At 41.7% G+C, this 24,685-nt stretch overlaps 2 protein-coding genes across 5 annotated transcripts in view; one reads left to right on the top strand and one right to left on the bottom strand.

Annotated features, from left to right (window-relative positions):
* Positions 1-262: 262 nt before the first annotated feature.
* On the top strand, positions 263-9,448 carry MFSD4B (major facilitator superfamily domain containing 4B). The gene is made up of 4 exons (XM_065056682.1): positions 263-511; positions 631-799; positions 2,526-2,642; positions 4,801-9,448. Exons 1-4 carry the CDS (start codon positions 323-325, stop codon positions 6,042-6,044), a joined length of 1,719 nt encoding a protein of 572 aa, XP_064912754.1. The 5' UTR covers positions 263-322; the 3' UTR covers positions 6,045-9,448.
* Positions 9,449-9,657: 209 nt separating this feature from the next.
* REV3L (REV3 like, DNA directed polymerase zeta catalytic subunit) overlaps positions 9,658-24,685 on the bottom strand; it is a 122,192-nt gene continuing 107,164 nt past the window's right edge. For 3 of the 4 annotated variants that reach the window (XM_021298199.2, XM_065056659.1, XM_065056661.1), the window contains 11 exons: positions 24,362-24,503; positions 21,192-21,436; positions 20,104-20,212; positions 19,001-19,207; positions 18,251-18,360; positions 17,917-18,031; positions 16,089-16,226; positions 15,081-15,271; positions 13,967-14,213; positions 12,843-13,052; positions 9,658-10,813 (listed from right to left, as the gene is read on the bottom strand). In XM_021298199.2, coding sequence (XP_021153874.2) covers positions 10,673-10,813; positions 12,843-13,052; positions 13,967-14,213; positions 15,081-15,271; positions 16,089-16,226; positions 17,917-18,031; positions 18,251-18,360; positions 19,001-19,207; positions 20,104-20,212; positions 21,192-21,436; positions 24,362-24,503 — 1,855 coding nt within the window. In that variant the 3' untranslated portion in view covers positions 9,658-10,672. The remainder of the gene's footprint in view (positions 10,814-12,842; positions 13,053-13,966; positions 14,214-15,080; positions 15,272-16,088; positions 16,227-17,916; positions 18,032-18,250; positions 18,361-19,000; positions 19,208-20,103; positions 20,213-21,191; positions 21,437-24,361; positions 24,504-24,685) is intronic. The other variant, XM_065056660.1, reaches the window with a different exon arrangement.

Here is a 24,685-nt window from a genome sequence, read left to right on the forward strand (position 1 = left end):
TGTATGTCTGGCCTTTTTCTTGAAGGTAGGCTGGGTGTACAGCCTATAAAAGGGGATCCGAAATACTCAGAATTTCTTAGCTTTTTGGTGTTTGTTCAGCGAGGCCTGTGTCTAATGCCGTTTCTGGTTTCACGTGGGCACTTTACTGAGCGGTGAGCTGTCCCGGCACGGCGGTTCAGAAAAGGGCGCAGCGGCCGCGAACCGACGCGGAGATCCCGCCGTCTTCCGCGCGGGCCACGGCTGTGGGCGGGGCGTCGCGCGCCGCCATACGCGGGGGCGGGGCCGCGTTCCGTCCCCGCGGGCCGCAGAGGCCGTTGGTGCCATGGCGGGCGCCGAACGGAAGAAGCACGTTCGGTTCGCCGCTGCGGCGGCCGAGCCGGGGCTCCCCGCCGCGCCGCGCCCCGAGGTGGCCGTCGTCGGCGGCGGCAGCTGGCGGTGCGGCCGGGGCGGGGAGGGAGCCGCGCTGCGCTGGTGCATCTCCGTGGCGCTGTGCGCGGCTTTCCTGGGGCTGGTGAGCGCGGGGGGCGGGCGGCCGGGCGGTCACCGCACCTGCGGCCCCTTCGCCGCCGGTCGGGGCCGCGAACCGCCGCCGGCGGGCGAGGTCACCCCCCCCTCTAATATGCGTTGCAGGGGATGAGCATCGCGGTGCTGGGACCCACCTTCCCGAACCTGGCCGCCAACGTGCACAAGAACGTCAGCGACATCTACTACATCTTCGTGGGCCGGTCCCTGGGCTACCTGGGCGGGTCGGTGCTCGGCGGGCTGCTCTTCGACTGCATGAACGCCCGGCTCCTGCTCGGTGAGTGCCCGCCCGCCCCGCACTGAGCTACCGCCGGGGCCGCGGGGACAGCCGGGCCCCTGGGCACCCCCGGGCACCCCGGGCACCGTCCGCGCCTTGCGCAGCCGGCGGGGGACGCGGCGCGGTTACCCCGGCGGCTGCGGTGCGGGTGCTGCTGCGTGTTGCTGGGAAGGCGCCGCGCTTGTGCCGCCGCTCGCTATGGCGATATCGCGTGGGGTTGGTTTCCTGACGCCGCTGTGTGTGCGGGCATTGCTGCTGTGTGTGCGGGCAGTGCTGCTGTGTGTGCGGGCAGTGCTGCTGTGTGTGCGGGCAGTGCCGCTGTGTGTGCGGGCAGTGCTGCTGTGTGTGCGGGAATTGCCGCTGTGTGTGCGGGCATTGCTGCTGTGCGGCGTTGTTGCCCGGGGGTTGGGGCTGCCGGGTGTGCTCTGGTGCGGCCTCACCTGGAGCACTGTGTGCAGTTCTGGGCACCGCAGGGTAAAAGGGATATAATGCTACTGCAGGGTGTCCAGAGGAGGGGTGCAAAGTCGGTGAAGGGCTTGGAGAAGAAGCCACATGAGGAGCAGCTAAAGTCATTCAGTTTGTTCCGCCTGGAGGAGACTGAGGGGAGACCTCCTGGCAGCTACAGCTTCCTCACAAGGGCAGGAGGAAGAGTAGGCACCAATTGCTTATCTTTAGTGACCAGTGACAGAACCCGTGGGAATGGCAGGAAGATGTGCTGGGGAAGTTTAGGTTGGACATTAGGAAAAGGTTCTTCCCCCAGAGGGTGGTGGAGCACTGGAACAGGCTCCCCAGGGAGGTGTCACAGCCCCAAGCCTGACAGTGTTCAAGAAGAGATTGGACAAGGCCCTCAGACACATGGTGTGAACTGTGGGGTTGTCATATGCAGAGACAGGAGCTGGACTTGATGATCCTTGTGAGTCCCTTCCAACTCAGGACATTCTATGATTCTATGGTAACTGGTGTTGAACTCACAGAAATTTTTTGGGTTGACTGAAAGGTGTGTTTGGTTTGGACACACAAAGTACAGTTGTTTGGGGTTTTTTTCCCCTCATATCAAGTGATATGGTTAGTATAGATCCTCTCGGAACATACAGGCTTCTATATGATGTCACTCTATGAAACACATAAACAAAATGGGAAGCTGTGTTTTGGGTTTCATTTACACACAGCAGAAACCTCCTGCAGTCACACTTTTGTGGGGGTAGAGTTGTAAAACCCTTCTCTTACTTAAAGCACAATAGAAACATTCATTTTCTTATACTGGACAAAAGAACTGAGAGGCCTTAATCAAATTAGGACTTATTTAAAGTAGAGAAATATTAAATACCAGCTGTCATGGTGGAAACTTGACTTGGTGTAGTTTTACCTCCTGTACAAAACCACACTTGACATCTTTTGTAGTAAAGTAACATTTCTAGATCAGAAGTTTGCGGAAGGCACTGAAATAGCACCTTTAAGTCAGAAGTTTGCAGAAGACGACCTGGTGTTCCAGCAGCAGGTGCTGTTCCCTTTGCAAATAAAGCTTTAGCAAAACAGGTTTTCCTACAGCATTGAACCTTCTGGCTGCTTCTGCTCACTGTGAATTGACGTAGTCAGGTTACATCACCTATTAGGATTATCTGTAACCTTAATAATTATGAATTAATTTCTGTTTCTTGGTTTGCTGTATTTTTAATGGAAACTGTAGTATCTGGTTTTTGGTTTTGTTTTTTTTTTGACTTTCCAGCATTATCCATGTTTGGAACAACGGTTGGTCTTTATGGGATACCCTGGTGTAAGAAATCTCTGCTGTTGACTGTTCTGATGTCAGTTATTGGAGCTGCCATGGGAATTCTAGACACAGGTAAGGGACCACGTGGTCCAACAGTTCCTTTGCTGAACCAAGTGGGAACTTCAAGCTCACCAAAACTGTTGCTGGGATTTCATGTGACACATCTTGAAACAAAAGACAGGAGCTGTTTTACCTGGCCGGGATTCTTGAATTATTCTGGTCCTGTGACTTTAGTGTTTGTGTCTCTGTAACTGGCCTTCCTGAAGGGCCCTGGGGGTTGGGAAGCTGCAGAAGATGAATACACATTTCAGTGGGCAATTACAGGCCTAAAGAAAGTGTCACATGCTCTCTAAATGGTGTTCTCTTTAAATCACTCATGTACAGGAAGCTAGTTGGGTTACTGTGTTAGCTGGAGCTCAGTTACTCCTGAGCAAGTCCTGGTGTTTGAGAGATTCTGGCAGTTGCTGTGTTGGAGAGCTGCCTGCTTGGAGTTGGCCACATGGCATTTGGGGATTCCCAGCAGACACTGACTGCTGTAGCTCACAGCACCATGGCATCTGTTTCCCTGAATTAGAGAGTATTTGCTGCCCTTGGCCAGTCTTGCTTAGATGTTTGGGAAAACAGATTTATTCTATATGCCCAACTGGAAGCTGGTGACATGTGCATACTGCAGATAGCCTGGAAAAAACCCTTCTTTTCCTGGAAAGCTGTTGGAAACCAGTTAGTAGACGCTCCTTACTGGAGGATGATGTGCTGGTGAAGTTGCAGAGCAAATGTCTACAGGTGCGGTTGGAAAGGTCAGTTACACCAGAAGTATGAAACAGAAACTTCCACAGAAATGAGTTCACCGGGCATGGCTTAGACAGGAGGAGTTTGTGTTGGCTGCTGTACTTCGGATTAGGAGGCGAGGCCACAGCAAGAGACTTGAACACGCTCAGGGGTGGGCAGGGAACACTGGTGCACTTGCACATGGGGACCAGGAAACAGCAAAAAATCCACCAGTGGTGTGGAGTGTTCCGCCGTGGCTGTAGAAGCTGGTGGGGAAGGTGCAACAGGCATCCACTCGCCTGTCACCTCTCCAGTGACATGCCAGCGTTGTGCCGATTTACCTGCCTTACTGAGGGAGCCTGCGGTTACTTATTAGCCAGCGGGGCCCGACTGGGTCTGGTTGAGCAGCTTTGGGGCAGGCTTATTTCTGAGCAAGAGCTGGCTAATGAATTAGCCCAGCTATGCAAACAGCTGCGGCAGCACCCCAGCTTTGTTAGCACTGAAGAGAGCGTGATGTGGGATCCAGTACTGAAAAACGATGTTTTTGCATGGTGTGGGTTATGCTAAATAACCTGAGTGCAGAGGTGTATTTGTTGCCTCTGGTAGGATTGTTACACATGGCACGTGGTTTAAAAATTCTTCATATGGGAAAATCGTGTTGGCTTATTGTAAAAACGTCTTTAGCGGGTGGGTGTGCTGCTTGGAAGGCAGACCCTTGAGGGAGGGAGACTTCCCAGCAGGAGAAGCTCGGAGCAGGCAGCAGAGTGTAACAGAATTAATGTGGAAGAGTGTTAGTGCTGCGTGACAAGGGTTGCTGCTCTGTAGCGCAGGAATTACATTACCGTTCTTTATTTTCCTGCATTCTTCTCAGGGACTACTTCAAAATGTCTCTCTGAGATGTTGTTTTCTAGCAGTTGCTGGTCTGAGGGCGTTGTAGTTTGGTCTCTGCAGCTGTTTTACCGTAAGCCTTTCAGCTCCTGGAAAATTTGAGCGCAGTTGGGGTAGACCCAGCCCGTCAAGAGCAACTGGTTCTTGCTGTTCCCTGGGACGTTGTTTAATGAGACCTCTGATTCTGTGCATTGTGCATTGTTGCTTTTAAAATGTACAGAAAAGAGAAGCAGTCAAATTCGCTTTTTTGAAAAAAGGCTGAAAAATGCTGCAAATTGTCGAGTAGGGTAATTACGTGCGGCCATTGTTGCTGGATTAAGCCGGTGTGTGGCTCTTCATTTCCACTGCTGTGAATACCTCCTAAAGCTCAAGTCGTCGCGTGGCTTGAAGGCGCTCGCAGGCAGAATTTCAGTTAACTACAATTTTGCACATTGTATTTGCTAAACCCGGTATTATTGCAAATTGAATTAATAATACAAGCTACGGTTTGGTTTCATCATTTGATTTTTGTTTTTCCTAAGCAATACCTGATTTCAGGCTAAAATGACTGACACCTCCTCTCTCCCATCCACAGGTGGCAACGTACTGGCACTGAACACCTGGGGAGCGGAGGCTGGGCCACACCTGCAGGCCTTACACTTCAGTTTTGCTGTCGGTGCGTTTGTGGCTCCCATCCTGGCTAAAATGGCCTTGGGAGGCTCCGAATCAAAGGACCTTGCAGCAGCTGAAAAGACAAACCAGTCTGTCGTGAGGTCTGTGCCGACAGCGTCAGCTGCATCAGCTGTGTCGGCACTGAAACACCATCTTGGTGTGGATTTTTTGTGGTCTTATGTTGTCATAGGGACCTATCTTCTGTTTGTTTCTTTCTTCTTTTTTATTTTGTATTCAAAGGGCAGCTCAGCTCGAGACAAATCAAAGGCTTCTTTGCAGAAGAGCACGTTTGCCAAATACCACTATGCCCTTATTCTTCTCCTTTTCATATTCTTCCTCTGCTACGTGGGAGCGGAGGTCACTTACGGCTCTTACATATTTACTTACGCAAAGGTCTTTGCGGAGATGAAAGAAAACGAAGCGGCTGCTTTGAATTCCGTCTTCTGGGGCGCGTTTGCCGCTTGCAGAGGAGTGGCGATATTCTGTGCCGCTTGCTTGTACCCTGGCACCATGATCCTGCTGAGCCTCGCGGGCTCTGCCGTCTCCTCGTCCTGCTTGGCCGCCTTTGCGAGGCACCCGGCCTCCCTCTGGGTCGGGACCACCATGTACGGAGCGTCGATGGCCACCATCTTCCCCAGCGGCATCGCCTGGATAGAACAGTACACGGTCGTGCAAGGGAAGTCGGCATCTCTCTTTGTGATCGGCGCAGCGCTGGGCGAGATGTGCATTCCTGCCGTGGTGGGCTATCTCCAGGGCAGGTTTCACCGTGTCCCGGTGCTCATGTACACTGCCCTGGGGACTTCTGCCGTGACAGTTCTGCTCTTCCCGCTGATGTACAAGTTGGCCAGGTGTCCTGGTGACAGCGACTTGAAAGAACTGACTGAGAACGAGGACCGGAAAGCTTTGTTGTCGAACTCGGGGCTTAATGAGGATGAAGAGGATGAGGAGGATGCGGGACAGTGGAACGAAGCAGACTTTGAGGTAATAGAAATGAACGACACGCTGAGAAACTCTGTGATAGAGACCTCCCGTAAGATACCAGGGGACTCTCCAGCCAAAGTCCCTCTCCAGCCCCGTCTGGATGATGCATTGAGCGATTCTCCAGGGGCTACTGGTGGCTCCCCCGGGAGAAAAAACTTGAGTGTTGACCGGGAGAAGAATGACTAAAGTAAACGCTGACTTTTCGTTATTTTTAAGGGAAATGCAATTGAATTGTAGCTGTTGTCATAAAGGGATTCGAGGATCCTTTTATAGCGGCGTGGAGCTCAGCGTGTTCATTTCTGTTTGTCCGGCCCTTTCTCCCAGTTTCAGTCTGCAGGATGTGCTTCGGAGCGGGGAAAGTCCACTGTGCCGTGAATGGGTAATGTGATAAAATGTACAGATTGCATCGAAAATGTTAAAAGATGAGGCATGCATTTAATATATGTTGTAATAAGAAGTAACTAGGAAAGAAGGGGGCGCACAGACCACTCGTGTTTTTGGGGTGGGTGAAGGGTGCAGTGCCAAGGTGCTTGGTCACAAAATGTTTTCATGAGAGAGGAGAGAAATCAGTTACCTGCGCTGCTGAACTTTCTTACCTTTTGAAAGAGGGATGTTTCTACTGCGTTTAAAGTTTGTGTGTGATGTAAGCCAGGAAATAAGTCAAATTTTGGGTGATACCCAGCAGCCGTAAATCAGATATTGGCAAACTATAATTTCCTGGTTCTGTTGCTAAGATGAGAAAAAAAATAAAGATTAATGTTTAGGAGTGGACTGATGCTTTTGTGTCAGTTAAAAGCGGTTTACAGGAAGGGGGACAAAACGGGTCATATGAATCAGCTATAAAGCCTAGCTCTGATTTACTAGTTAAACAGTGATGATAAATCTAAAGAGTCTCAAGTACTTGTGATTGTATTTGTGATTTTAATTACTGCACTACCATGAAAATCAAGAAATGTATGAAGACGATAATACCGTATGTTAAGCAATCTGTTTAAATATAATTTTGGCATAGGGCTGTGGTATTTTTAAGCCAGTTGTTTAAATTAAGGTTATAACAACTTTTCTGGCTTCCTGTGCCAAGACTTTACCGTAATGATGTGTTGAAATGAAAGTGTGAACATGAGAGGGAGTGATGGATGAGACGATCCTTTCAGGTTGTACATCATGATCACCCGCCCCGTACCATTTGGGTTTTGTTTCTCCGGGTGGTGACGTGCGGGCTCTGCCCAGCGGAGCAGCAGTGAGCAGGAAGACCTGGGAAGGACCAGTCACACCACTGAGCCCTCCAGTGAGCAAAAAAGCAGCAGCTCATGACAAAATCGGACTCTGGAACAGGAGTCTAGTAATTTGCCTACCTGAAACTCCACATTGTAGGTGATTTTTTTAAAGCTGTTTGATCAGAATGTGCTTGTTTGGGGTTTTTTTACTTTGCACTTTTGTTAGTATTTTTCTTGCTAAAAAGTTTAATTAACAGAAGAGCTCTAGACGTGACATAGCACAGAATCTTAGATGTACAGTGTGTTATCAGGTCTGGTTTTGTTCCCTTTCTTGTCCTCCGAGTGTGCAACCTAGAACCTCGTGGCTTTTTCCTCCTGAGAGGTTGGTAAGAAGCAGGAATCAGCTTGTAGTGAAAAAGGTGGCGGTTTTTTGTCCTTTTTTTTTTGCACCTTGCCATGTTGAAGGGTTTTCCTCTGCCCTTGGCACATAAACACCATTGTGGTTTTGCCTGATTCCCTTTTTTCTTTGTGTGTATGTGCACTTCTGTGGCAACTTTCCCAGTGCAATGCATGAACCTGCACTTTAACACATGGCCTTGTTTCACGTGCTACGCAAGGCTTCTCCTCTTTGCTCAAAGTCATGCGAAATGCTTTTCAATATCAGACCCAATCCTGTTCTGGGTGCCTGTGACAGCATTTGTAGGGCCGCAATTCTGTGGCACCTTCCTCTGTACCTGCAGCCCGTGGGCTTTGAGGGTGATGTAAAAACATTTCCCCCATATTTCCAGATGAAAATTTGTTTAAGAAACACACCTGGCAACCAGGAAGTTTGAAAATAATTCTCCAATTGATGTGCTAATTTTTGGTATGAAATTCCAGATTGCAATGTCCTGCATGTAAGATTGTTCTCAGGGATAGTTTATGCATCTTGCATAACCAAGTACTAAAAAAATAAAACCACCAAAAAAATCACCACCAAACAACAAAAAATGAAATTAAAGCTGCATTATTAAATATCCTCTAACCTCTTTGAACCATATCTACTTATTGCTTATATATATATGCATTACTTTGTTGTGTTTCTGACTAATGCCTTCCCAACAAACATAAAGATACTGTGCAAAACATTGATTTTTTAATTTAACTTCATTTTTATTTTATTTTTACTGGCTCTATTGATTCATCTGTGAGTCATTTGAATTCATCCCCATTTTCCCTTTTAAAAGCCAGAGGCAGGTTGGGCTGCCGAGGGAGGAGCAGCCTTTTGCCAAAAGTAACAGATCCAGAAAGCAGCGGCAGGAAGACAGAGTGGAGCTCCCACAGTTATCTTGCATGATACCCTGTGGAATCGTGTGAGTGATGTGTAGGGGCCCTTGCCTGGATGATGACTAAATTTTAAGTCAGCGAGTACTTAGAGCCTTCAGTGTCTTAATTCTGGTCTCGCAAAAGGAATGTACTTGTAGAACTTGTTCTCCTTGTCCCCCAAAATTGTGCTTTTAATAAGGGGGGCTGCCCTTTAATGAAAATGAACTGTTTGAAGCAATTAAAACAGATCTAGGCCATTTCCAATGACAAGTCCAGCTCACAGCAGTTCTAGACATCTTGATGTTCAAGGCTGTAGCTTTCCTAGTTCTTGGAGTTTGGTGTTTCTCAAGGCTTGTTTTTAAACAAGGAACATGAGTTTTGACATGTTTAAATTGCTTCAGTGTAGTTAAAGTGCAGATCTATTTACAGTGCAGCTCTAGTTACAGCGCTTTTTAAGTTGCAGATCCTCCGGAAAGCTTAAACACTTAACCTGACATGTTACAGGTTGAAATTGCTTAAGGTGAGCTGTATGACTTCACCGTTGCCTTGTTGATGCCAGAAAAGTCATCTGTGTTGAGGACAGGAGCTGCGCCCCGTGGATTAGATATCTGCATTTAATGAGAATCCTGGTTTTGTCCCTAAAACCAGGAACAGATTGAAGATGAGCACTTGCTCATTCACTCCAGGGTTAAAGGCAGCCTCCTGCAGGTAGCTGTCGGTTAGTATTTTTCTTTATCCCTGACGCGCTGCCCAAGGCTGGATTGTACCCCTGCGTTTGCACTTTTATTCTGTACATGGCCAATGCTGGAATGCAAGAGTAGGTCAAGTTTTGTGCCTTGATTTTATTTTTTGTTTGTTTTAGTTACTTTGCATAAGAGCACATTGCAATCTGTGGATGTTCTGTTGTATATTTAAGAGTTTTTATTCTGCTCGGTGTGGGTTTTCATTGTACTTGATAATGTGAAATTTAACAGAGTGACTTGTATCTTGAATGTAATAAGTTCTGAACTGGAGAAGGCACTCAGGTTCCTTGATGTAAATAAAGTTTTGTTCTATTTTTCAAAGCTACTCTGGACTTGTAAATTTAAAACATACTCCTGTTTTGACTGATGGAAAACTGGAAATGTTTGACTTCCAGAGCTTTCAGGTCCCAAAGCTGGAAACTTGACTGTGGATCCTTCACTCTCACTTGAGGAGTCTTGTTTCCATCACTATTTGTGTGCCAAAGGAGGGAAACAAGGTCTGCAATAGAGGTGAGATATAAAAAATGCAGAGAATTGTTACCATATCATTTTATTCAACTTTAATATGGTTTCCATTATTAACTTCTAAAACAAAATGATTTCCAGTTTAGAAAACAATGCACTGACCACATAATTCCTTTTCCATTTTATACAGTTATACAAATATTCTAAATACACATTTTGTCAAGATGGTGGCAAATAAGATTTAACTGTACAGTACATAAGGAAAGAAAATATTTTAAGCATATTTAGAAGCAATAGAAATGTCTATACAAAACAAGCAAAAATGGAATAAAATTTTATATTTAAAGTATTGCAACAGTCCCACAGGTTTGTAACAAAAATGTCTTTGCACAGTTCCTCACAATGCCCCATTAATAGCTAAAGCAAGACAGCAATTTTTAGAAAATAATGTTTCAAAATGCTACACATGATACTACTGCTTGCACAGTCTGATCAAAATAACAATCTACTTGGAATCAAGCAAAACTGAGGAGGAGATATACCAACCGACTTTAAAATTATCTGTATAAAAGTCATTGCACATTATTTTACTCAGTTGTTTGAAAAGTAAAAAAGTGTATTTACAAAATATTTCGCAGACAAAATTATAAAGTGAATGGATAATACATAAGTAACACGTCTTGATAGTGACAGTTCAAGAACACACACTAATGGTTTTATCGATTCAAGAGGTTTTCAGTGCTCCTTCCTCCAGGAAGTAAACTTGACTTCTACTTTGAAATGGATTTACAAGATGTTACACGCAGCTATTTCAACATCAGCATTATAAAACAGTATGTTAGAAACATGAAAGAAGAAATTTGTACATCTTAAAAAGTGAGCTATTCATAGATCAACAAATGTATTGTTTTCTTTTAATTTAGTTAGGATCAGCGTTCATTATTCTTCAGGTAATAAACCCAACAGTTAAAATGGAAATCCCGGACTAGATGAGAATTGAAAAAGCACCATGCACAATAGTCTTAGTGTGGTAAACACTGAAAACAAAGAAAAATAGCACCTGGAATCCTGTAACACAGATCATTTAAAACTGGTCGAGCAGCTGGCGAAGATACGGTGCCTTTGACAGTTCTCTGCTGACTCTGGACAGCTTGAAGAGTACTGGGCAGTTGAGGGAGACACACGGGATCTGCTGATCAAAGCAGCCTGTACAGTTCTTGCATATCTAGATTACAAATGAAAATGCAAATCAGATTATTTTAAACTCAACATAGGCAACCAGACATCACTTGGGACTACCAAGTCCTCAACGTTGTATCAGCAGAAGAGGCACAGCTCTGCCAGCACTGAGCTCTTCCCAACACGGCGGGATGCAGAGCAGCTCCATTCCAGCAGCCCCTCTCGGCCAAGACCCACTCGTACGTGGCACCTCAGAGGACACCAAGTCCTCTGACCTGCAACTGTGACCCACAGGGACAGGATTTGAATGGTTTGTTACCACCAGGAGAACCTCAGAAATAAGTCTACCCCAGTTCTTTTGAAAGACTGTGGCTGGTGTGGACGCAAGGGACCAAACTAAATGGTACCTGAGAGACCTTCACACTTGAGTTTGCGTAGAGAGAAGTCTATGGCCTTAATCCAAGGCACATAATTTTAAGTGCATTTTAAAATAATGTATGATTCAGTGTTATATCAGTTTTCTGCTGGCTCCAGCATATTTATAATCTAGGAGGGCCAAGAATTTAAGCTGTGAAGGATATACTGTGTTTCCCTGAAAAGAAGCCCCACCCTGAAAATAAGCCCTAGCATGATTTTTCAGGACTTTTGAGGATGCTTGAAATATAAGGCCTACTCCAAAAATAAGCCCTAGTTACAGTTCATTTAAAAAGTCAACATAAATAGTGTCTAGACAGCTATACATGTAAAATTAAAAGTAAAATTAACTGGCAATAGAATGCAGCAGGACAGATAGGGTTCGGAGAGTTATGATGAGGTTCCAGAAGATTATGACATGACCGTATTTGAATAAATGTTGATTTTTGCTCAGGCATATTGGTAAATGTAGATTGTTGTACATGGAAAAATAAGACATTCCCTGAAAATAATTGCTGTTCTTTTGGAACAAAAATTAATATAAGAACCTGTCTCATTTTCAGGGAAACAGGGTATATGTCTTCACATTAAAGTAAGACAGAAGCTCTGACAGAGAGGTTGAATCACCAAACACTGACTCGAAGGGGATCCCAGGCCCTGTCGCAGGGACAAGAGAGAATGTTCTCATCAAACCCACTGATCCTTCCATCGCGCTGGAGCAATCGGCAAGTTCTGATTTACTCCAGAACAAAAGCAACAGAAAAGGGTCAGAGCACCGCAGGAAAACTGCAGAACATGCATCACTGTTCCTTTACTGCCATTTACGATGCAGATCAGAGCAAATATTGCAAAATACAGCAAGAAACAGAAGTGCACATTTCAGTAATGCAATATTTATGAATAGTGAATTATAACAGTTTTCTAGCAACACAGCCCCATGGGAACCTATCAAATCAGTGTCTAGACTACAGGAACATTTATATTCCTGCAATTCAGACAAGTCAAAATGGTTTATGTGCTAGTGCTAAAAATTAATTTTAACAAAAATATTTATTAATTATAAAATACGACAGCATGAAAATTAGGTGAGGATATGAGTATGTTTCTGCAAGGGGAGGCACTGTGATTTGCTGTAATATATTTGTGAGCACAGCTAGCTACCCTCTTAATTGACTTCTAGCTCAAGTGAAAAAAAACAGTTTGGAAAACTCCTATGGAGAAAAAAGGTAACAAGAAAACCCCCAAGCTAAAACACATCCACATTATACATATAAATATATATATATATATATATATATATATATATATATATCTACTAGAGTATCATCAGTTATTTTAATACAAAAAAGGTGAATCTTTCATACTTTTACAACTCTCCATCACTGTCATTATGAAAAGGCTCCTACAAACAATGGAAAATACTCTGAAGAAAAGCAGCGTCTGTTCTGATCCCCTCCTTTGCCTTTGTTTTTACGCAAAGCTGAGGAGAGTAACAACTGCTGGGCTGCCTTTAACAGTGAAGGGAAAGGCAAACAAGCCATAACACGTTTAACACCTAGATTGTACTTCTCATTTCTGTTGAGGGTATATTCAGTAACACACTGCTTTGAAATTTCAGCCTCTGTTTGGCTGACGGACATCTGACAATGCTTTAATCATACCTTGACCAGCTGCTCCTGCTTACGCTCCAGCTCTCGGATTTCTTGGTTGAGAATCACTGCCACATGCTGTGGCTGACTTCTGCATTTATTACAGATCCCATGCTGGGTCAGTTCATCACACACGGGACAGTGTAAGGTCGTGAAATACTGGGAGATTGTGCCTTTGCGTCCTTCCAGCTCACTGCGGGCAGCTGAGGCAGCTTTTTGAATCTGTTTAAAAAAATAACTAAGAGGTAATGAACTTTCAAGAGAGTAGCTTGCCTTATTCCTAGATGAGCCTATTTTTTAAAAGGAATATGAAAATGCAACACAGCTTGCAGGCCAGGGGTTCATACACAAATGACTACCATGGATCACATCACTCTGAAGAGCGTGGCACTTGCCCTGAAGAGATATACTGACCAGAGCCCACGCACACCTATGTCACAGGGAAGCTCACCAGGAAAGGGAGAGTAACCAAAGAAATCCTCAGTCACACGCTTAAATTCCCAATCTGCAGTGGGAAACATGATGTACTGCTATGCTCCTGAAGTCTACACTAAGCAGAGGCACCCAACTATTCCAATACACTGTCCTTTCACCGTCCCTTTTTGTCAGGGGAATCACAAACTAAAATCCAGCTATTTAACACTTCTCTTCCTGCACCTCCATGACTTCTATAACTTTTAGGAAACTCAGTTTTGGATATAAAGGGTTTAAAATTTCTGGTGATACAGATTTTTAAAAAAAAATGTTCCTGCTGCTGGGGCATTACCAGATTTTCTGTAAAGAGGAAAGACCTTCAGAACCTCTTGGAAAAACAGGAGTTCCAGCATCTACTATAAAGAGATTTAAAAGGTAGAATGCCAAATAGATGCATATACAAATACTGCTAAAAATATACAGTTATGGCAAAATATTCTTTTAAGCTAAGGAAGGGGTCAGAAAATAGAAGATGATAGATGCACAGAACACCTGGCAGAAAAAAATTGATTTACTAAGTGAAAAAAAACCCATGCAGAAGATCTAAGAATCAGGTCTGCATGTTTGGGCATCAAAATAACCTTAAAAAAGGTTATTTAACCATGAAAAAACCAAACACTGAGTAGACACACTGTGTGTGTACTTTGTTTTCAAACACATACCCGTGGCAACTCATGGTACCAGCTGAAGACGTCTATGCCGATCAGGGAGAAGACCCTGGCCAGCGGGGGGAGGATCTGTTTGGTGATATAGTAGGTCGCATTCAGTCTCAGGTTGGGATCCTGTAGGACTTCCATGGGCCGCCTCACCAGCTGTATCAGGGGCAGCCCGGGCATGCCATATACAATGACGTAGGGCACTCGCTCCCCCACTCGTGGTTCAGAGCGACGGTCATAGGCAAACATTCTCCTGTTTCAAACAGATTTTACAAATCCCTAGTTATTTCATTTGCTGGTAAACTTCCCCATCTGATTATGTTAGTAGCTCTCCAGACAACTGAAGTTAGTGACTATTATGAGGCACAGTACCAACTTGTTTCATTTTTAATTTGTCTCATGATCAAGACCCAAATTTTAGAACTTGGAACATGAGCCCTAAATATACACATTCTGTTTCACGTCACTTGGATTTCAATGCAGGTTGCTTTCCAGCTATCCCTTCTTTAAAGAAGTATCTTAATTAAGAGCAACCAGGGTACTAAAAAGAGCTTAAGTACCCACAAAACAAAGGACAATTCACTTTGAAGCAGGTATCAACCCAGGACTTGAATTTTATTTTACCTGAAAAGCACAGCTTTGTTTGAAGACCTTTTATATTAAGCAAGGTGGCAAAATGTGCCAGCTCACATTATCTATTACTAATGAGCAATATTAACAGGATGAAATATTAACTTTAAGGAGAAAAACCTACAAATTATGCCTGGTAATGTATTTCACAGCACTGAGAGACATCACGATAACAATTTTTAACATATTTAATATCTGTGATCGATGGGCAACCTTGGAGAGTCAAGACCTTGTAAAAAACCCAAAGTACAAGTAACAGTGTTGAATGCAGCGTTACAGCGTCCTGACATGAGACGTTGCTCTTTACCACGACTACGAAACTGCTTTCTAGGACTACCTGATCCTTGACCTCTCTTCACACACGGAAGAAAGCCAGAGCCAACTGCTGCAACAATATCTGAAGGAAACATCTCACTAGTACCCATAACTTGGCAGTACAAAGGTCAAGAGAAAAAATATCTATGATTAACACTTCTTAATTTCTCATTACCTGGTGATTTCCAGGGCTGGTACACAGGATCCAGGTCTGTAAGCTGAGCTCCCCCTGTACTCTTTTGCAAAGATGAAGTCTTGCATGCTGGCTTTTCCTTCTAGTAACTTCATGCATTGATTCTGAACGTACTGTTTGATCTGACTTATGTCCCGTGTCTCAAATAGCAGCTTGATAGAACACTCAAGTATCTTTACAATCAAAGGAGAAAGGTAAGAAAAACATGTATGTTTAACTGAAAAAAAAAATTAATTCCAAATAATTCAGTAAATTATATGGAAATATTAATACACTGCTTAGAAAAAAGTATCGGTTATGAACTAGAATGTTAATATGATGACAGGTCCCATTTTTTCCACTCAAAGACATTAATGATCAGATTACTGGACAACTTCTTCCTCAGTTTGACACATCTTTCATGACATCCATACTCTGGCACTAAGAGCATTTCAACAATTACAGAGGCTTTCCAGAGTATGAGAGAAGATGTTTTTTCCTGTCATCTAAAATATTTTGCCATGACTTTCTGAACCACCTCAACAAATCTTCCTAGAAGTAGTTACCTTTCTTACTGGCATAAATTTGTTTCGACTTAATTAAGAACAAGAGCCTCTTCTTTTTAACTCCCTAATACAAAGCTTAAACCAGCAAGGAAGTTTATTTTCAATGGATTCTTAGCTAAACTAGATTCAAGTAAGTAAGCTACTTAGCAGACACATCAGTGTGCCTCACTCATCTTGGAATAATACTTAGTTCCAGTTACTAGAGAACTTACATGGGACTGAGGGCTTTTTATGGGACTTTTAGGGGCTGAAAAACAGTAGTTAAGATGGAAAATGCAAGGCCTTGAAATGCTGTGCAAGGTCTTTGATTTATCTTTCAAATGGTTCATACCATAAAAACAGATGCTCAGACAACTCACAAGGACTAGAAACTCTGAGAAAGGACAAATATACAGTAAAATAACAGAGCACTGTAAGTTCAGGAAGAAATGCATGAGTATTTTACCTTGGAAACAGCAGGACAGGAGTCCCTTCGGACTGTCTCTATGCCTTTAGCATCAAATACTGGGTCCTTCTGGTCCAGTGTTTCATACATGTAACCCACGTACCTCTTTTTAGTTTGCAGGACACATGGCAAGTAGACCTGGAATGTTTAGAAAAAGACAGCCCAATCTGGCATGTGTTGCAAAAATAAGGTCACTCTCAAAATAGAGGGTTTCCTAAGGAATACTTTGCTTTTTATTTGAAATCATTAAAGTAAATTAACTAGATCAAAGACTGTTAAAGGATGGCTGAGGAAGTTGGGATTCATTGGTGTTCCATTCTTAAATAATTTTGTATTTCATCTACCAGTAAAGCCTAAGCAGCCTGAAGCTCAGATGAAAAGTAACAAACAGTATAATTTGAGTACACTTTTCTGAATTGCATCTGTCAGCATTGACAATGTATTATTTCTTTCTTAAAGAGACAACAACTTCATTCTAAACAACAGAGAAGAAAACGTTCCCAGCAAAAGCAGCGGCTTTGAACTTTCTATTTTCAAACGTCATCTAATTATGAGGTGCCTAAAATCAGTTAGTACCTTGATTTGGGGAAAACATGCTTTTTAAATGCCTGTGCTTGGAGAACAGTTTACTTGTGAATGGATTTTTAGGGTCATGGTCTCCTTTGTTTTCTCCACCCTCTTATTTCATTCTTGATTGTGTCAGTATTCCTTGACCGGTTTTAAAGGAATGGGGAACAAGCTCTTCCGAATATTACTAGAATAACACCACATCTTCCTGGCTCTTGCAGAAGAGAGAGCAGCAAGTTGAGGTTGCCTCAGGTTGAAGAAGCTCCTGCATATCAGCATCCCGCTTCTTGAGCAGATGCTCCGGCTTCGAGGCATTTTCCTCTTCCTGTGCAAAGAAGCTCCCCTAGGAGGGTAGTCAATATTTTGACCCATAGGTGAATAAGGGCACTTGGACATCCCGTCAAGGATATCCTTGCACCTACTATTTTTTTCTGGCTAATTACTTCTTCAGCTTAATGACACAGAATTGCCTCAAAGTGGGAAGGGTTTCTGTATATTACTCAACAAGGGAAAGTTGCTGTGCCTTCCACAGGTACCCTGACTTTTCTTGTTAATATTTTTCTACTGTATTTTCTGTGAAAAGTGGCAATTTGCTTATAAATTTGGATTTAATCTGTTGAGTCAGGTATGTACTCAGAGAGTATCTAGAGCACCTGAATTGACTGCTAATGACTTTCAAATGATAAGCTTCCACCAAAATTAGTATCACATTGCCTCGCTTTTCTGTAAAAAGCTTATTGTCATTAGTACTCCTTCCAAAAGCCTACTGAGTGGACATTTATGACTTTTCTTTTCATATGTACATGTATCACATGGACATATCATGAAGTGTACTAAGGCTGGCTGAAGAATAAATATCAGGCTTGTAATTAATGCACTGGAAATCACTTCAAGGGATGGCGTACATTTTCTTCACCAAGTTGCACAGTGGTTTGATTGTATGTACATAATACAAAACTGAGGGAGACATTTCCAAAAAAATGGATGAGACAGGAATTTCAAACTGCCTGGTGCTGCCAGTGCAACAGGCCAGCAGGCATCCTGATGTGATAGGAGGAATATTTCTTTCTGTTCATGCTGCAGTGCTCCTCCGACAAGGCCTCCGAGGCATTAAGGAGCTTGCAACAGGAACAGTACAGCACACAACTGTTCAACCATTGTATATCCTTATGCTACGTTCATGACCAGAAAAATCTTTTCACTTTTTCAGGATAACAATGTTTTCACCCAACACACTTGAAGCAAAATATTTTCCTTTTACCTTTTCAAACTTCAGTTTAACAGGTTTGGGGTTTGTTGCTGTTACAGCTTCAGCAATTTCTTGACCAATCTTAAAAGATTGCTCCTTCGTGGCTCCTTTCAAGAGTACAAACATACTACAAGAAATCAGACACAGGACATAAGTGCAAATCTGTTAAAAATAGTTCCTGATTCTTTACTTTGCATATTTTGTAAGACAGTAAGCTACATCCCAAAGAGGGCCCCCGCATACTCTTTTCAGTATCATGAATTCCCCTTGTTGAGACAAAAGAAAAATAGATCTATGAAGAACTACTATGATTTTAAAACATTGCAAGAAGCAGACCATTAATTACCTGTCAGTATCACCATACACAACGTGAGCACCCCATTTTTTGGTATCGTTTACGAGTTTTATAGCACGTTCCAATGTTTCTCTGGCTTTGTGGACAATGCTGTCCCCAACCTGCAAAGTTAAAAGATAAATTGAAAATCGTTATTCTACTGCTAACCCAAATACTAGCTCTTAGTAAACCTTGCTTGATCTGTTTATGAAAATTACTATATTGAGCCCATATATCTTATTTCATGGTTCAAATGCATATAATAAATTAAAAGGTTGCTAACATTACCCCAAAACATCAAGAATTAAAGGAAGAGTGATCAAAAATTATTAAGAATTAAAATAAAGGAAAACTTCGTTTAAACTTCTTTAGGCATATTAAAAATGTAAGGAGCAAGACAAGATCACTTAGGATTAATTTCCCTACTTGGATTCTGCCGATTCCTCCTTTTAGGAAAACTATGAAACAGGCACAATGTTCATTTTATTTCTACTATTAGAACTGTAATCCAATCTACCTCTGGAGAGAGTTCTACAGAAATGCCAACTCCAAATGCTCTTTTATGGGAAGAAAAAGAACAAACTTTTTTTTTTTTTAATTAAAAAAGGATCACAAATCCCAAGTTGCTGATTTTCAGTACTACAAGTAAAAAAAAGCTTTTATGAACGTATTTAGATTAAATATGTTTCAAATAATAATACTGTGTTATCTGACTATACTTTATTAATAGTGTCTTTTCCACAGTTTTTCTGCAACCCTTACCTCACTGCATGGCATTCTTCCAGAAAAATTAGCAGCAGTATAACCAAATGTAAAATTAGCTATATATTTAAGACCCAACTGACGAGCTTCAAGCATTCGAGTTATAGCCTTGTCATGCTTATAAGCCTTCATTGACTGTTTCACCATTATCCTAGTCTTCAAGATTTCTTCTAGCATTCTTGGCAGCACACCCTTTCTTACTGAAGGCTGCCATAAAGGGAACAAAGAAAAAATTACGTTAAAAAGCCCAATCTAAACGGTTAGGAGTAAAAGCAAAACCCAGAACTGTTAGATAATCACTGTTAAGAAGACAAAGTAACTTGCAAGATGCCCTAGGCACCAATGGTTTGGCTCTTTCCACAAATATTACAAGCAACCTAAGACTACAGGCAAAGCTCTTGAGGGCAGGGTAAATAGCTTTTTGTTCTTTGTTTTCATCAGCCCTGCTAATGCAATGTTTAGATAACCTTAATAACGAAAACGAGACTTCAATATTTAACTGTTAATTCTCAAATGAAAAATGCTAAAGGAATATTATATTTTAAAAATTCTGGAAATATTCTTTACTTAAAGCTTTTGTTTTACATTATATTTAATGTATATTAATGTATACTTCTGCTAGTGATTGGTTAATTATTTGTAAGAGCTCCAGCCCATATTTATTAATTTATTACAAATCAGCCAGTAGTATAAATAAGTTAAAATGAGAACAATGAAAATCCCCAGCTTGCTTTCTATCTCCCAAACCATGACTCTTTTTCTAGGAAAGCATTCTGCTATACAGGCAGGAGAAGAATGAAGAATTACACACAGATAATTACTGTTTGATCCCCAAACTGCACAAGTAAAATACAGTTTAATTATAGATCAAATAAGCCTTCAATATAAATGAAAGCGTAAAGATGACATTTTATTTCCTGAACTGCCAGAAGTTCAGCACTCTGACAAATACAAAAAAAACCATTGGGAGATGAGAGACTGCACCTCCCCGCTTCTGTCTGCTCTTAACGCAGCAAAATACAAACTACAGTATCAATTTGATCTTAAGCTACTCAGCCAACAGGAAGTGAAAAATGCCCGCCACAGAGCACTAATATCATTACCTTGACAAAAGCTACTCCACTGGGTGACACTGTGATATCGTGCCTAATCTGATAAAGTAAGTCAGGAGGTACTCTGAGAGATGTACAGCCAAATTTGAATGCATCATATCTAATAAAGAGAAAAATTAAATATTAAGGCAATTCATTTATTTACAGCCCAATCAGGCAAAAGCATCAACTCACATTAAAATATTGACAATACCAGAAAGGACAGAATCATAATTATAATCTCAGGTATAAACAAACATACTATCATTTAAAATTTCTTAGTTACATGCAAAACGCTCTAGGAATAAAGCAGAAAATAGCTAATTTCCAACACATACATAATTTATCAATTCTGTTCTGCGTTAAGGCATTGTTTCCAAATACTGAGGTAGTGGAAGCATGTACTCATACTGTAATCCTCTATGGAAACCATGCATGTTTACCAAGTAACACATTGCACATATTTTCTTCCTACCAATTCAGAAACTTGAAAATCTGATGGTGACACCTAGCAATCATCGCATGCATCCTCCTGTTCTTCCAAATATTGTTTTACAGAGGTAATTATAATGAGCAATGAGATTTTTTTTGCCAATTAACAGAATCACTGTTAAACTCAATAAGAGATGCTACCCAGAACAGCTTGTATCTTTTAATTTTCAATAGTTAAGACCAGAGGGAATGACAACTGTTAAAAAAATACAACAACAATTTATTAACATACAGTGGAATAACACTAGTCAAGTTTAACTTATTCTAAAGAAATATTAAAAACTAGCATCACCACAATAACAGAACAGGCACATATGAAGCGTGTTTTTTGTGGTTTTGTTTGTTTGTTTTTTTTAAACAGAATGGATTCTAATTCTGTACTTAATTAAAATTATATATTGATGTGTATATGTTTATGTGTCTGTTTATGTATACACACATGTACACACCCACATGGTAGATCTTTATAATCTCTGCTGTGTACCAGAACACAGTACTATTCCCACATGCCCATTGTTTCCAATGACAACCAAGGCTTATCAGTACTTTAGAAAAGATGCCCAAGTCGCTACGGAATCTAAGTCAGAGAGAAAAGAATAGCAACTTACTTTCCTAAGTTTTCAACATGTCCCAGGCAGGTTGAATAACAGTAGTTGTATGCTATCACAATGGAAGGATATAATGACTGGAAATCCAAGACAAGAACAGCATTGCTGTAGAAGCGGGATTCTGGCTCCATTATTAAGGGAACACATTGTAGGGCTTTCATCTGAGCTCGCTGCTGGACACTGGGTGTCACAGCAATATAATTCATTGGCTTTGCAATACGCAGCATCATAGACTCCACACGATACTGCAAAACAGTTTGGATATAATCATTATAATTTCAAAAATGCAGAATAAGCACGAGTGCACTAAAACTATGTGAATATGCACTTATGTTTCCCGAATTTAAAGTAGGGACAAATAGTTTTCCAAAATAAATAGTTATACTCGTACTTTTATTGTATATTTTCTGTCACACTTTTCCACGTGTCTCCTCATCATTTAGCCCTAATCATCAAAAATCAAATACTTCTAATTTTTAGCTTTGGAAAAAATAAACATCCAGCTCAGGTTAAAAAAATATATATCCAAAAGGCTGCAACAACATACATCTATGGCCACGCTACAGTCAGTGAACAAGCATTTGCTAAACTGTATTTTTGTGAGACTTGCAGAACATTGAAGAAAACAAAGTATAACACGCAGTTGATGACCATTTTCCATTGGAATCTGCACAGTAGTTTGATTCAACATCTGGGAAAACAAAGCAACGACATGTGAATTGTGTAAGTTGATAATTGTGCCCCCAAGCTTTTGACTGTGAGAAGTAACTAGAATGTACTTGGCAGCAAGAGAGCCAAGGGAAGAAACTAAATCAGCCCATTTCACAAGTCTGCTGCTTTGCACTGGGTATGAAGCTTTCTTCCTGATGACACCCACAAGTAGTACAGAAGCATAAAATAATAACAAGTTTAAGAACTTTCACCTTGTTCAGTACCTCATAAAATGTCATATGAGGAGGCAGCAACATGAAAAAAAACCAGCCCTATTTATTTATGTATTATTCAATGCTTTAAAAGCACTAATAACCAGGTATTCACTGTGTCCGTTCACGGTAAAAAAACACAAAATAGCTGAAAATTACATACATGGGTGGCAAAGGACTGAAAATTCCCAAATATCAAAAGAACAATCATACATAATCCTAAAATACTGTGCTTTGTAAGTAACTAAATCACCATTCAAAAGCCCTCTGCCTGACGCACTGCATATTCAATCATTGCACTGAATGGGTTAGGTGTAATTTCTTTAACTTTCATGTTATAAAAGAACGTACAGAATCAGCTTTAACAAGACCCCACCACCTTACAAACAGGTTAGGGTTTGAAAGTTTTGCAACAGCATAAGTTGCTGCTTTCTTGCACTAATTGAGCACTAATTTGTGTCTGACTGAGTCTGCCAAGAGCTAGTGTAAGTTGTTTTTTTATTAGTTTCAGCAAGTTCTTCAGTCATCGGACCCATACTCCTTATGCCTATGACCATCTCCTCTTTGTTCAGTCTACTATGAAATACTCAAGACAGATTAACAAAAGAAAAACGTCACCTTTAAAACAGGTCTTGTAAAACTTAATAAGAGATTAAAAAATATGAAAAAAAAAATTAAAACATCTGGAATGTGTTAGTACTATTCCATTTTAATATCTTTTTCAACTAAGGAGAAAAGAAGTACCTGCATAAAAGTAGTAATGATTCCTTTGAGTCGAAAAAAATATTTGAGGTGACTGGGAATTGTGGCAAATGCCATTTTTGTGATCTACAAAGTTTTAATGGAAACAAAACATACATTCACAGAAGGAAAGAGAAAAGAACAGTCAGGATAGAAAACACAGCATGTGTCTGTTGCTTTCTCCCACTTGCAGCCATTTGAGAAAAATGACAGGCAGAACAGTCTTTGTGGGCTGCAATCACCACAGCTTAAGCATATCTGGGTTGGCAGTGTGCCAGTCCCACCCTCCCTGTGCCTAACTGAGCATTTCTCTTCCCTTGCTCTGACAGCAGTACTTTTCTGGTAACACGGTGAGCCGGATCAGGGAGCTAAACTAGCAAATATCTATCGACAGCCACCATGGTTCTGCTGCCAGTGCCACCCCCTCCCCAAAATATAGGGCCACTACCAGGAAGACTGACAAGAACCTTCACTGTATCAAGAGATGACACAGGCAGCTGAAGGCAAAGGGAAAAAGGTGGTGACATTTTAAGAACGGGTTGGGGATTGGACTAGATGATCTTTGGAGGTCCATTCCGATCCCTAACATTCTGTGATTCTGTGAACTGCAGCTTCAGACACTCCCATTTCTGCTTCGCTTAAGGCAAAGCTGGTCTGCTTAGGACATTAGTGTGTAAGTTGTCTTTTTGTCCACAGAAGTTGGCAAAGTAATCAATCCTGGTGAGCTCAGCTAAACGTCTATTAATATAGAAAGATGGTAGGAAGAAAGATGACAAGAGAAAAACAGACACATGAGTAAGAGTAGTTGTCTCGTTTCAGCTGCTGTTCAGGGCTCAGGAGAAGCCATGAAAACAGTCTTGTCAGTCCAGTCAATCAGAACCTGGGCAAGGAAAGCCTCTGGTATTACTGGAGACTGCTGGGGTCTCAAAGAAAGACTAGTATTAAATCTCACTCTGTCTTGCTCCCTTTTCCTCTGACGCTAGTATCAAAATAACAGAACCACATACACCTTGCATGACACATGCACTTAATAAGGCCAGTGCCCTCCCTGGCTTATCATCAAATCTCACCCAGAGGTCTGTTTCACAGGAAATGTCACTTAGAACGTATTTGATGCAGCTTTGTCTGCCCTGGAAGAACAGAATCTCATCTTTCTAAAAAACACTCAATTGTATTTCTTAATGTTTTTAAAAGTGTTCATTTTCAGACTTATCTAAGTATGAAAAATAACAGCTCAAATAGAAAACTTACTGCTCCCAAAGTCAGAAGAAGAGAATCACTGGTATGATTACATTTGGGACACCCTATTTTCAACAGCTATTTTTAATCTCTTGGACTAACCATTACTGCTTCTGAATTCCCTTTATGTTTCAATTTCATGTTATGCAAAACAGTCTTCTGTGACCTTATGAAAATACATGCACTGACTGAAAGGATACTGAAGAACTAAAACATTTTGTAAAGGCTATTTTGCTTTTGTGAAGTATAAGGAAAACTAAATCTTACCTGGGAGCCTCTTGTTAACACATGTAAGAACTGAATGCCAAAAAGTCTTGCCATTTCACTTGTTCTGTCAATCAAATCCAGTCTGTCTAACAACTGGAGATTCCCACGGACCCGGCTAACATAATGATCAACCATTTTCCATCTGTGAAAGTGAACGCCTTGTTATAAGCAATCAGGAGAGTACTGCTCTTTCTACTAAAAAAATGGTATTTTTATCATAGCTTGTTACAAGCCAGCAAATACAATTTCCCCTAGGACATTTTTCATACGGATCTTTCAAAAATGTGGCACAAATAAGCACACACTTACATATGCTAAAGATAT

This window comes from Columba livia, chromosome 3 (assembly GCF_036013475.1).
Source record: "Columba livia isolate bColLiv1 breed racing homer chromosome 3, bColLiv1.pat.W.v2, whole genome shotgun sequence".
Taxonomy (NCBI): Eukaryota; Metazoa; Chordata; class Aves; order Columbiformes; family Columbidae; genus Columba; species Columba livia.